General features: G+C 49.7%; 1 protein-coding gene across 1 annotated transcript in view; it reads left to right on the top strand.

The window, feature by feature from the left end:
• Nucleotides 1–12879, top strand: part of AAGAB (alpha- and gamma-adaptin binding protein) — a gene marked incomplete at its 3' end in the record, with an annotated part of 19084 nt that extends 6205 nt beyond the window's left edge. Inside the window, exons 3-6 of the mRNA XM_015414597.1 lie at nt 4351–4541; nt 7944–8040; nt 9412–9501; nt 12796–12879. Of these exons, the coding sequence (XP_015270083.1) occupies nt 4351–4541; nt 7944–8040; nt 9412–9501; nt 12796–12879 (462 nt within the window). The remainder of the gene's footprint in view (nt 1–4350; nt 4542–7943; nt 8041–9411; nt 9502–12795) is intronic.
• Nucleotides 12880–14185: the final 1306 nt, after the last annotated feature.

Raw genomic sequence — 14185 nt, forward strand, 5'->3', positions numbered from 1 at the left:
GGACTTTATGTCTTATCTTCTAAGGAGGAAATATACTATTTTATGCCTTATTATAGTTACAGTGTGCATTAATGTTGTTGTTGTGACACTACCAACTTTATAATTGTTTACTATATTGTTTTGGCAATCTCTGATATGTAAATTTAGAAGCGCACCCCCCCCCCCCCCAAATGTTTAATTTTGCTTCTTCTTGTGCTCCTGGATTAGTGCTTTAGCATGATGCTAGGAACACAAAGAAGTTGAAAATGCATCTTGAACTGACTGAAACGGCCGAGCTCTCCTTTTTGAGTTGTGAGGAATGGAACGTAGAAGCTGCAACGGATCTGGCTGCGTGTTGTGTACTGTCTCCCTTCCCTGACTCAAGAAGTTGCCCCTACCAGGGACACTTTCCTTTGTAAGGCCAAGGGAGAAAGGCATAATCTGTGGGTTACTGGCTGCTGTAGGAGAGGAGCAGGGCAGTCGTATAATCATTTCACACCCAGGTCCAACAGGTAGCTTGATGGCTGCTGAAGACAGTTGGTAAAGGTTTCCCTTGCTCGAAAGCCAGTCGAATCCGACTCTAGGGTTGCGGTGCTCATCTCCGTTTCCAAGCCGAAGAGCCAGCGCTGTCCGAAGACGTTTCCGTGGTCATGTGGCCGGCATGACTAAACACCAAGGCGCACGGAACGCTGTTACCTTCCCACCAAAGTGGTACTTGCAATTTCTTGCTTTCGAACTGCTAGGTTGGCAGGAGCTGGAACTAGAGACGGGAGCTCACTCCGTCATGCGGCACACTCGGGTCTCGAACTGCTGAACTAGCTCACAGTTTTTTAGCCTCCGGCTCACACATTTTTGTCTTAGCTCAGGAAGGAGGGCTCCAGAGCAAAGTAATTCGTGCAGTGGCCAAATCGCTTGCTCACAATTTTAATGCCAGTAGCTCACAAAGTAGAATTTTTGCACTCAAGACTCCATAGCTTAGGAGCACTGGTTCTCAGCAGGGCTTTTTTTTGTAGAAAAAGCCCAGCAGGGACTCATTAGCATAATAGGCCACACCCAACAGCAGAAACACAATAGCATATTAGGCCCCACCCCTGACTGGGCAGCTCGTTAGCATATTAGGCCACACCCCTGGCAGTGCAGCTCATTAGCATATTAGGCCACACCCCGTGCCTTCCCGCGGGCGCCCCGCGGCTGTAGGGAGCCCAGGCAAGCCAGCCATTGAACAGGCCGGGGCAGGCACGGGGAGACATTTAAATGCTTCCCCGATCCTTCCGGGGGGGCCCCTGGCCCGCCCGCCTTGTAGTCGCTGGGGGGGGTCGCTCTCCAGGCCTTCCCTCTGTAGCCATGCATGCAGAGGTTTTGGCTGTCGTGGGCGTGGCCAACTCTGAAGGCAGCCGGAACTCCGTTCCTGTGTGTTCATGCCCCAAAATAGCCCTGGTTCTCAGGCTCCCAGTTGGGGAGATGAGGGGACTTGCAGATGTTGTTTGGAGCAACCCAGCAGACCAGCTGTGGTGTTCTGTGAAAACACAAGCCGCAGGAGTTCGGCCCTGGAGACGCGCCGAAGCGTTGTGGTTGCCAAGTGCGTCAGTTGATTTTTCTGAGTCCTTGGATGTTCAACCACGGGCCCTCCCCGTGGTTAGGAAGATCACAAGCGAGGAGCGCACGCCTCTCTTGAGACACAGCCGTCTCCAAGCCCACGCGTTTTGGCCACGGTAGCCGTTTTCTGGAAGGACATTTTGGGGAGACAAAGCAGGCGTGGGCTTTAAAGCTTCTCCAAAAATGGGTGCGCTCTCCACGGCCAGATATAGAAAGGTGTCATTACACGGCCACTTTGCTCTACGGAACCGGGCGATGTGATATTTGAATTTAAGACATAACCCGGCTTGAAAGGGAAATTTCCGAAACCCCAGCGATCTGAGCACATCTATTCCAGTGTTCTGGGAGACCTGTGGGTGTTTCTAAGCATCAGCGTGTGGAAGGATTTTAAAAAGGAGTTCCGTGGTGAGACTCACCGAAACGGTTATGCTGGGATGAATTTTGTTAGCACTCGCTTCGTCAGATGCATGGAGTGTACATTTATTTATTATTTTTGTCATCTATGCCTCACCTTTCTTCCGAGCGGGAGCCCAAAGCAGCTTTCATCGTTCTCTGTTCTGTTTTATGCCCACGACCACCCTGTGAGGTCGGCTAGGCTGAGAGAGCGTGCCTGGCCCAAGGTCCCCCAATGAGCTTCCATGGCATGTGTGGGGATTCGAACCCAGGTCTTGCAGACACTAGTCCGGCACTCTTAACCACTCCATGACACCATGCTGGCTCGTCCGTCAGGCCGATGAATTATCAGCTTGTGGGATGTAAACTGAAGTCGGCGCAAACAGATCGGTCAACGGATAGGGCTTCTTTTTGGATGGAGGGTTGTGTTGGTCAGTAGCTGTTTTTCTGGCAGGGCCAGTTTGCGGAAGGGATGGCTGTACTCAGGGTAGTGAGGGAAACCTCCATCCAGCCTCCTAAGGTAGACCAGCTCTGTGGCCATAGCCACTACCTATTAATACTCCTTTTTAGTGCCTCTGTAAGCAGTTTGGGGACATAGCTGGCACTCCTTGGAGGGCTCGGTTTGGCCCTGTGGCTTGCAGTTACTGACTTTTCAGACCGGCAGGGAATTTGGTCCCTTTCCTAGTTTGGCAAAGTTCCCTTGGGAGAGGAAGCATCTTCAGAGAGAATGCCGGATGGCAGTGAGATCTTCTCAGCTTGAAAGCAAAGCAGACAGACCTGACCGAAGCAATGGTAAAACACCACAGAAGGGAAGGTTTTTCAACCAAGGGGTTGAAATTAAATCAGAAGAATTTTCAGCTAAGCATTAGGAAGAACGTCCTGACAGTCAGAGCGGTTGCTCAGTGGGACAGGCTTCCTCAGGAGGTGGTGGGCTCTCCTTCCCTGGAGGTTTTCAGACAGAGGCTAGATGGCCATCGGACAGCAATGTTGATCCTGTGAGTTTAGGCAGCTCATGAGAGGGAGGGCAGGAAGGGTTGCCTCGGGGCTTAGTTCTCATGGCCCTTTCTGACACGCCCAGGGAAATGCCGATCGCCACTTTGGGGTCAGGAAGCCACTTTCCTCCAGACCAATGTGGCTTGAGATCCTGGAGGTTTTTCGCCATCTTCTGGGTGTGGACCAGGGGTCACTGTGGGTTTGGAGGTGGAGGTATTTGTGAATTTCCTGCCTTGTGCAGGGGGTTGGACTAGATGACCCTGGAGGTCCCTTCCAACTCTATGATGCTATGAGAACCGAGGGGACATTCTGACCAACTACCTGTAGAAAACTAGGAGGGCAGTAGAAGGCAGTACAAGCATGATCGCCGTGTTGGGGTCAGGAAGCAGTTTTTCTTCAGGCCAGTTTGGCTGGAGTTTCTGGAGGTTTTTTGCCATCTTCCGGTCATTGGAACAGGGGTCACTGGGGGTGTGGGGAGGAGGTAGTTGTGGATTTCCTGCCTTGTGCAGGGGGTTGGACTAGATGACCCTGGAGGTCTCTTACATCACTATGATTCTATGACATGCGCACTGACTCCTGTTTGAGCCGGGGCCGTGGCTTAGTGGTGGAGCATCTGCTTGGCATGTAGAAGGTCCCTGGTTTATTTCCTGACCTTTCCAGTTTAAAAGGCTTTAGGAGGTGATACGAAAGACCTCCGCCTGAGATCCTGGAGGGCAGCTGTCAGTCTGAGTAGACGATGCTGACCTTGATGGACCAGTGGTCTGATTCAGTATAAGGGAGGGGCTGTGGCTCAGTGGCAGAGCATGTCCTTGGCATGCAAAAGGTCCCAGGTTCAATCCCCGGCATGTCCAGTTAAAAGGACCAGGCGGTAGGTGATGTGAAAGACCTCAGCCTGAGACCCTGGAGAGCTGCAAAGAGGGGCTCTGGCTCAGTGGAAGAGCATCTGCTTGGCATGCAGGAAGTCCCAGGTTCAATCCCCGCCATCTCCAGTTAAAAGGACCAGGCAGGAGGTGATGGGAAAGACTTCAGCCTGAGATCCCAGAGAGCTGTGAAGAGGGGCCGTGGCTCAGTGGAAGAGCCTCTGCTTTGCATGCAGAAGGTCCCAGGTTCAATCCCCGGCACCTCCAGTTAAAAGGACCAGGCAGTAGGTGATGTGAAAGACCTCGGCCTGAAACACTAGAGAGCCGCTGTCAAGTGTGAAAATACTGACCTTGATGGACTCGTGGTCTTGATTCAGTATAAGCCAGCTTCGTGTAAGGAAGTCAGCCCAAGTGTGGTGTGAGGGTTTTTTTTGGGGGGGAGCATCTCTTTTCTCAACCCCTCCCCGAGCCAGGGCCCAGATTCCGAGTCGCATCTCTTCAGGTCCCTCACCGTGCGTTCTTCTTGCAGGTATCATCGGTGCAGAAGTGCTTCCTGCGGATGTTTCTCCAGGTGGGGGAGCCCAGTTTTACCCCTGGACGATAGACAATAAATACTACTCGGCTTCCGTCCATCTGTGCGTCGTGCCCAATCGGTTTCTTGTGACAGGTGCGATTGCAGAGTCCGTGCAAGCCTTCTTGGTTTATTTTGACAGCACAACCGTGAGTACTCACAGGGGGGGGGGCTCCACAATTGTCTGTTCTGATTAAATCGTGAACTGCGGAACTCTCTGCCACTGGCTCCGAGAAAGAGCTAGGCTCGTGTCAAGGTGACACTCCTAAGGCTGCATGTCCCAATTCTTGGAGCACCCCCAGATAAAGAGTAGTAGTTGATGTGAAAGACCTCTTTGCCTGAGACCCTGGAGAGAGAGCTGCTGCCAGGCTGGGAAGGTGATACTGACTCTGATGGGCCGAGGGTCTGATTCCGTCTAAGGCAGTTTCGTTTAGGGAGGTTTCATGGCTCAGTGGCAGAGCCCCTGCTTGGCATGCAGAAGGTCCCAGGTTCAACCCCCAGCATCTCCATTTAAAAAGGACCAGGCAGGAGATGTCCAGAAACCCTGGTGAAAGTTTGCTTGCTTATTTCTTGACTTCATTTCTTTCTCCTTAATGATAAACTAAAGTGTTGCTTTCCTCTCCACTTTACCCTCACGACAACCCTGTGAGGTAGGTTAGGGTGAGTGTCTGTGGCAGGCCCACGGCAGCGTTCCCTCTAAGCTGAGTTAGTGTGAGCTAGTGCACAAGTCTTTTAGCCTTTTTTGCTCGCAGACTCCGCAGCTTAGAGACAAGCACTGGCCCACAGTCCCTCAGCAAGCGTCCATGGCAGAGCAGGGATTCGAACCCGGGTCTCCGGGATCCTCGTCTGACACTAACTGCTACACCACAGTGTGTCTCACTTTAGATATTAAGAGTTCATTTCTGCTGTCTACAACGCGTCAGAAGGTTGTATCAACATTGCATTTAACTGAATGCCCTTTCTCAAGTTGAAAGGAAGGATAATTTCACCGAAAAATGGTTCCCTGTAATGGATTACCTGTCTCATCAGCATTATCCCCCCCGAGTGGTCCCAGTATCACAAGTGGATCTAACGTTTGGATTACTATTTCCTCTCTATGTCCCATTTTGGTCTGCTCTCTCCCTATTTGTCAGATACTCAGTCCTCTTCCTCTCTTCTTTCATATCATATCTAAACTCTCCCTCACTTTTCAACCTACATGGATACCTATACACAAAAACGGTTTACCACGCTACAACAAACAATAAACTCTGAAGCACAATAATGACTGAGCTACTAACTATGTCAATTGATTACGCTAGTTTCAGAAAGTATTGTTTATAAAACTAGCATAATCAATTGACATAGTTAGTAGCTCAGTCATTATTGTGCTTCAGAGCTACTAACTATGTCAATTTGGTTATCATCTATGTATTTTTGAAAAATTCAACTTGTATATCCAGTTATAATTGTTATGTACTAGTTACTGTTATCAATAAAAAATTAAAAAAAAACATTGCATTTTATTTCAATTTTTTATATTAACCAGATTAGTTGAAAACCATGAAATATGCCGTCGGATTCAGTTTTTTAAAATGGTCCGTTTCTCACTTGACAAGTGCTCATTGGTGGCAGAGAGTTTCCAAGATTAACTGTGTTGCGGAGAAGAAAAATGTTTGTTCCTTTCTCAGATTGCACCATGCTGGTTAAATTGGGTATCTACTAATTCCGCAGCTGCACTTTACAGCAGTTGCGCTTTAAGGGAGATGGAACACGATTCCATGTTCTGAGAGCCAGTTTGGCATAGTGGTTAAGTGTGCGGACTCTAATCTGGGAGAACCGGGTTTGAGTCCCCACTCCTCCACCTGCATCTGCTGATGTGACCTTGGGTCAGTCACAGGCTCTGGCACAGCTGCCCTTGAAAAAGAGCAGTTTGTGTCAGAGTTCTCTCAGCCCCACCCACCTCACAGGGTGTCTGTCGTGGGGAGGGGAAGGGAAAGGAGTTTGTAAGCCGCTCTGAGACTTCTTCGGGTAGTGAAGGGCGGGGTATAAATCCAATCTCTTCTCTTCTTCTTCTCTTCTCAAGGCAGAATTGAATCGTGTTCTCAGCAGAGACAGGAGTTATGCATGCCGGCCTCTCTCAGCTGCCCAAGATCTTGGGGGCAAAGGTGCCTGTTTCCTGGCTGGAGATATCACAGCCATGCTCTTTCTTCCTGGGCCAAAGTTGTTGGCCAAAGACAGGAAGTACAGAAAGAGAGAACCCACGGAAAATAGAGACAAAAATAGTACAAAACTGTGATAAATTACTAGGGCCAAAACTCCTATCAAAATTTACTTCATTAATTCATAATACTAACTCATGAAACAATTCACATGTATACCATACAAACCCTGATGTTCATCAAAGTAGAAAGTGTAAAACACCTTAATTGTTTGTATATACAACAAAAGTCTCTCAATGAACCTTGTGGCAAAAAAGGGAAAAGTCTCTCGTCATTCCATTGATATGCAGACACGTGGAATATATGTGAATTGTTTCAAACTGGAGAGCCAGTTTGGTGTAGTGGTTAAGTGCGCGGACTCTAATCTGGGAGAACTGGGTTGATTTCCTACTTCTCCACTTGCAGCTGCTGGTGTGACCTTGGGTCGGTCACAAGTTCTTTCAGAGCAATTCTCTCAAGAGCAGTCCTCGAAAGAGCTCTCTCAGCCCCACCTACCTCACAGGGTGCCTGTTGTGGGGAGGGGGAGGGAAAGGAGATTGTAAACTGCTCTGAGACTCCTTCGAGTAAGTGTAAACCGGGGTATTAATCCAGTCTCTTTTCATTCTTCATGAATTAGTATTATGAATTAATGTAGTAGTAGTAGTAGTAGTAGTAGTAAAATGTATTGTGTAGCTATTGGCCGTTACAACTTAAAATTTAAGTTTAAACAATATACAAATTAGGCAACTTACAGCACTGGAATGAATTAATGAAGTTGTTTTGATAGTATTTTTCGTCCTAGTAATGTATCATGGTTTTGTACTATTTTTGTCCCAAGGACCGGAAGCGGCTGAGCCTCCATCTAGATCTGCACTTTCTTCCCTGTTTTTCCTTCTTCCACCAATAAGGCAGGAGTTTCTGGCCTTATTGGAGCGGCTTGATTGTCACTAAGTGGGTAGCAATTACAGAACGGAAGGAAACCAAGTGCAGAATAATTGGGCAACGGTCTGGAAAGGAGCGGAGGCGGTTTTTGAATCCAAATATTCTCCTCCCCCTTAGAAAGGCAGACTCTGCTAGAGAGGCTCGGATGTGAGTTCAGGATCTCATCTGACGCAGGGGCTGAAGTAAGTTCCAGGCATTTGTCCCCTGTCAAAAAGCAGAAGTAAACGGCACGTCTCTTGTCGCTATTCGTGTGCCAGTTAATTGTATGAACACTACAGAATAATCACTCCATGATGTTTAATCTTCAGGGGTCGTTTCGTAGAAAAAGAGCTAGGGGAACTCATTAGCATAACTCATTAGCATATGTGCAGTACTTTGGGGGGGGGGGATAGACACCAGAAGCCAGAAAGCCCCCTTGTCTTTCCGCAGGTATCGGGACTGGATGGTGTCTCTTCGTGGCTCCCCCTCGTGGAAGAGTGGCTGCCGGAAGTGATGATCTTGGTCTGCGACAGAGTTTCTGACACCGGTAAGGGGATGCGGCCCCGGTGTTGTCCGGGGGGGGGGGGCCGGCAGCTTGTCCCACCTGGAAAGGGCACCTGGAGGAAACCTGAGCCCGTGTGCTACTAACAGTTAATGTCACTTTAAAAAATCGTGGGACGTGGCAGGGGAGGATGTTGCTTACCAAGGCAGATTTTATCGACATACCCCCCCCCCCGGTCTTCACGTCAAATAACTTCTGCGATTATATGGTGTGGAAGCACATGGATCTTGCGTAGCTCCTGAGCTGTCTGCTTCCAGTCATTTGGGCATGTGGAGCGGTCACAGACTGCCAAGATGTGCAGCGTGAGTTCATGTGTTTATGCAGGCTGGTGGGAATCAGTGGCATGGAATTTTGTGCCATCATTTCAGATCCTGCGTAGGAAACAGGTCCCGAAAGGGAGCCAGGCAAGAGCCTGCTGCGATTCAACAGCCAGTGATTCTCCCTTCCGTTTTTAATAACAGCTTGTGGCCCTTAGGAAGGCAAGAGTCCAAGGAGTTAGGGTGGGAGGGGCTCTGGCTCAGTGGTGAAACACCTGTTTTGCATGCAGAAGGTCCCAGGTTCAATCCCCAACATCTCCAGTTAAAAAGGACCAGGCAGGAGGTGATGTGGAAGGCCTCTGCCTAAGACCCTGGAAAGCTGTAAAGAGGGCCCGTGGCTCAGTGGTGGAGCCTCTGCTTGGCATGCAGAAGGGCCCAGGTTCGGTTCAATCCCCGGCATCTCCAGTTCAAAAGGACCAGGCAGGAGGTGATGGGTAAGACCTCTGCCTAAGACCCTGAAGAGCTGTCGAGAGGGGCTGTGGCTCAGTGGCAGAGCCTCTGCTTGGCATGCGGAAGGTCCGAGGTTCAATCCCTGGCATCTCCAGTTAAAGGGACCAGGCAGTAGGTGATGGGAAAGCTCCACATGAGACCATGGAGAGCTGCTGCCAGTCTGAGTAGACAATACAGACCCTGATGGACCAAGGGTCTGATTCAGTAGAAGGCAGCTTCATGTGTTCAAGTATGGGGGGCATGGCTCAGTGGTAGAGCATCTGCTTGGCATGCAGGAGGTCCCAGGTTCAATCGCCAGTATGTAGGTGAGGCAAAAGACCTCCACCTGAGACCCTGGAGAGCTGCTGCCAGTCTGAGTAGACAATACTGAATCTGAGAGTCACTGCTTTCCCGGCAGAGGGACACAGAGCAGGCTTATGCTGAGCCAGCAGCCTGCACGTGATATAACGTTGCCCCTTAAATCAGCAAAGCGAGAGCTGTCTGCCAGTCTGTGTCCAGTTGGCCGAACCCCCCTGCCTCGTAGTTCTGACCGGCAGATGCAAGAGGAAGGCCCTTCTAGGAACCCAGACTCTCTCTCTTCTTGACCTAGGGGTCAGCCGGCAGAAGGCGCAAGAGTGGTGCATCAAGCACAGCTTCGAGTTGGTGGAGCTCAACCCGGAGGAGGTGCCGGACGAGGACGGTAGGTCGCGGCCTCTTCCCAGAAGGCCTCAGCCAGCAGGGGTGGCTCACCCGAGGCCGTCCCCTTGGGCTTCCGCGTGGGGATATGCAAGTTCTCCTACGACTCAGCTTCTTCTCTAAGCAAAGCAAATCTGCCTCACTCTGTCTCCCACCTCTTCTCCAGCTCCCCCCCCCCCCGCAGTCGCTCAGAAAGTAGAATTTTGGTTCACAAGACTTCACGGCTTAGAGGGAGCAGTGCAGCCAGTGTTCCCCCTAAGCTGGGTTGGTGTGAGCCAGCTCACAGTCTTTTAGCCTCCGGCTCACAGATTTTTGTCTCAGCTCAGGAAGGAGGGCTCCAGAGCAGACTAATTCATGCAGGAGCCAAATGGCTCGCTCGCAACTTTAATGCCAGCAGCTCACAAAGTAGATTTTTTGGCTCACAAGACTCCGCGGCTTAGAGGGAGCATTGGATGGGAGGTGTGGCCCTGCCGTGAAGAGTGTGCCATTGCCACAGGGCTCTGTGTTGCTTGCCGTTGCTTTCAGATGCCCTTACGTAATCTCTTTCTACAGCTTTACTTCTTTTAAAAAAGAGTGTTTCAGAGTTGGATAAGGGGTTCCTCAAGGTGACTCCTCAGTTAGCAAACAGGAGAACTGAGCCAGCGGGACTGTTCCCAGCCCCCTGGCTGTGTCGCCTCTCCTGCAGTTTGTTTCGAGGCAGAGCTGCAGAAGGCCCTCCAGAATGCAGCGGTGTGGGTACTTACTGGTACGCCTATAAGAGCACACATCCAACCTGTGCTTCGCCAGCTGCACTGGCTCCAGATTGAATAACAGATCCTCTTCAAGGTCCCAGTGATGACCTTTAAGGCCCTTAGTGGTCTGGGACCAGCGTTCTGGCAGGACCGCCTCCCCCGGTATCTCCCCTGAAGAGCCTTACGCTCGGAAGATCGAAACCTGCTAGTGGTCCCTGGCCCGAGAGAGGCCTGGTCGTCCTTGACTAGAGCCAGGGCTTTCTCTGCCCCGGCTCCAGCCTGGTGGAACTCTCTACCCAGCGACATCCGTGCTTTGCGGGGCCTAGCTCAGTTCCGCAGGGCGTGTAAATCAGAGAGGTTCTTCCAGGCCTACAGTTGAATCATAGAACCCTAGAGTTGGAACGGGCTATTCAGACCCTCTAGTCCAACCCCCCGCCCAATGCAGGACCAGCCTAAAGCATCCCTGACAGATATTCGCCCAGCCTCTTCTTGAAAGCTGTCAGTGAAGGGGAGCTCACCACCTCCCTCGGCAGCTGATTCCACCTTTGAACCACTCTGACTGTGAAATCGTTTCCCCTAATATCCAGCCGATACCTTTCTGCATGTCGTTTAAACCCGTTGCTTCGGGTCCTCTCCTCCTCCGCCAACTGGAACAGCTCCTTGCCCTCCTCCAAACGACAGCCTTTCAAACATTTAAAGAGAGCAATCCTGTCCAGTGTTCCCTCTAAGCTGAGTTAGTGTGAGCTAGCTCACAGTTTTTTAGCCTCCGGCTCACACAGTTTTGTCTCAGCTCAGGAAGGATGGCTCCAGAGCAAGCTAATTTATGCAACAGCCAAATCACTGGCTCACAACTTCAATGCCAATAGCTCACAAAGTAGACTTTTTGCTCACGAGACTCCACAGCTTAGAGGGAACATTGATCCTGTCCCTCCTCAGTCTCCTCTTCTCCAAACTAAACATTCCCAGGGCCCTCAGCCTTTCCTTGTAGGACAGCAACGGCCTGCATTGGGGTTATCACTGTGGCCTACGCCATGCCCGGTCCCTGATCTGCCCCGGGGTAGGAAGCAAACTGCATTTTAAGCCATCGATTAATGTTGGGTTTTACAGTAAATTGTAGTCAGTAATTTGTAACCAAGTTATTTTTGTGTATTTTAACTTGTTGCCCGGCGCCCTTTGGGGAAGGGCGGTCTATAAATTTCATAAATAATAATAATTAATAATGGTCACTGGGTTTTGTGTGTCCCGGGTGATCGACAGGCCGAAGGCAGTTTCAGCTTTGTAAACCCTTCCCTGCCGCTGGCTTTTTGAAAGCTCGTCTACGGCGGCCGCCACCCACTGCGAGGAGGCAGCTCTGCCTGGGTCCAAGGGCCCTCCGCCTCTTCTGCTCGGCATCCCGTCTGTTCCCGAGGTCCAAGATGAGCAATGCAGGAGAGATTTTTAAACAGAAAACCTTGGAGAATAATAGTCTCCCCTTCTTTCTTTTAGGTATGATTTTCAAAACAGCGTCTCGCCGTAAGGGCTACAATTTAGAAGGGCAGACAGGCACAGTGGGAATATTTAACATTCTCCTCGGGCCTTTTGAGACCCAGTTTGGTGTAGTGGTTAAGTGCGCGGACTCTAATCTGGGAGAACCGGGTTTGATTCCCCACTCCTCCGCGTGCAGCCAGCTGGGTGACCTTGGGCAAGCCATAGCTCTATAAGAGCTGGTCTTGAAAAAAAGAGCCGTTTCTGTCAGAGCTCTCTCAGCCCCACCCACCTCACAGGGTGTCTGTTGTGGGGAGGGGAAGGGGAAAGGCGTTTGTAAGCCGCTCTGCTACTGTCATGCGGCACTCAGGTCTCGAAGTACAGAGAGCCATATGTGCTGGAGAAAAAGTCCTGGTTCCGTGTGCTCTAAGTGCAGAAATGCCTGCCCTCGCAAAGCAGTTTTGTGTGGATCTGAGAAACTTCCATTAGTAGTGTGGACCGGCCAATCTGCAGGCAACGTTTCCCACAATTCAAAAAGATCCCCCCTCCCCCCGTAAAGCTCATATTCCCAGAAGGTTCTATGTGCGTTGAATATGGAATAACTGGATTTAAGGAGATGGGAGGGACTTTGGTTGACCGCAAGGAGGTTTAGAGGGGACATGATTGCAGTCTTCAAGTATTTGAAGGGCTGTCATGTAGAAGATGGAGCAGATCTATCCTCTCTTGCTCTGGAGGGCAAGACTAGATCCAATGGGTGGAGATTACAAAGGTGTCGATACTGGCTAAATATTAGGAGAGACTTCCTAACTGTAAGAGTGGTTGAGCAGTGGAACAGACTGCCTCGGGAGGTGGTGGATGCTCCTTCGCTGGACGTTTCCAAGCGGAGGCTGAACTTTCGGGTTTGTCGTAGGGCTATTTTTCGGCTCTGCTCCTGCAGAGTGCAGGGGGTTGGACTAGATGACCTGCAAGGTCCCTTCCAACTCTAACATTCTATGATTCTATGGCTAAATTCAGATGTGGTGGGAGCTCCTGGGGTGGTCATCCTTCTGGACTTTGGCGTTTGTGTGTCTCCAAAGAGAGTTCATTGCCTCCCTTGTCTTTAGACGACTTTCCAGAATCCACTGGCGTGAAGCGAATCGTCCAGGCCTTGAATGCCAACGTCTGGTCCAATGTGGTGATGAAAAATGGTAGGTTCTTTCTCTGCTTTAAAACAACAACGTCAACTGTGTATCTGTTTGGCGCATGTAATATCACTTCCTGCTGTATATCAAAAGTTGAGCCGCAGAGTGCACGGACTTGGACTAACAGTCTGTTGCAAGTCAGAGCTGACTGTGAAATAGGCCAGCCATAAGTCATCCATTAAAAAAAAATACTGTATGTGGTGGCGATGTGAGAGAGTAGAAAAGTATTGGAAAATGATACAAAAACTTATCACAGACATTATGAAGTTAAAAGTGGTTCTAACCCCGGAGATAGCCCTATTAAACATGATACCGAGTATAAGCAAAGTGATAAATACTTATTAACATATATAGTGACCACGGCTAGAGTAGTACTGGCCAAACATTGGAAGAAAGAGAGTTTCCCAACAAGAGAGGAAGTGATATTTAAGCTGATGGAAGTGGCGGAAATGGATAAGCTAACTATTAGTATGCAAGGGAAAGATTATATAAATGGATGTATGAAATATGGGGAAATTGAGACTCAAAAGTATAAAAGAATGAATATATATGTAATTCTGAATAAGATTTAAATAACGGGAAAATGTTTTGTAAATGCAAAGGAGGACGTTTTGTGAAAACAATAAATAAAATTATTTAATTAAAAAAAAAAAAATACTGTAAGAGGCCAGGACGAGGGGAATCCAACTGCAGGTTCCTCTGCAGCCAGAGTTTGCGGCAATAGTCGTGCTCTGCAGTTCTGCTCCGTATGTCTCTCTGAGAGAACGGGCACTCCTGGCTTATGAGAATTTATTTATTTATTTATTTGTTGCCTTTATAACCCGCCCTCCCCGCAAGCGGGGTCAGGGCGGCTCATATTGCCTGGCACGGTGTGCCAAGGTTCATATACAGTCAAAACATTTAACACTGTTAAAACATTTAAACCATCAACGATTTCCGATTAAAGTGCACTCGATAATTTATTAACCAAGATGGCATAACGTCATGCAGGCTCAGGCAGTTAACAGGCTCCTAGGCAATTTGGCTCGATCTCACTGCAGCCAGCCTCCACCACAGATTTTAATAGTGGTCGTTGATGGTAATGTGGGCGGCCCCTAATTGAAGGCCGGGTGGAAGAGCTCCGTCTTGCAGGCCCTGCGGAACGGCATAAGATCCCGTAGGGCCCTGATCTCCTCCGGGAGCTCATTCCACCAGTAAGGAGCCGCCACTGAGAAGGCCCTGGCTCTAGTTGTCCTGCAAGGTAGGACAACTTCAGAAAACACTCAGACTTAGAATCCCAGCTGGTGTTTTGGTGGAGAAAACTTTTTCCGCC

Source organism: Gekko japonicus, unplaced genomic scaffold, assembly GCF_001447785.1.
Source record: "Gekko japonicus isolate JY-2015 unplaced genomic scaffold, Gekko_japonicus_V1.1 scaffold698, whole genome shotgun sequence".
In the NCBI taxonomy this organism is placed as follows: Eukaryota; Metazoa; Chordata; class Lepidosauria; order Squamata; family Gekkonidae; genus Gekko; species Gekko japonicus.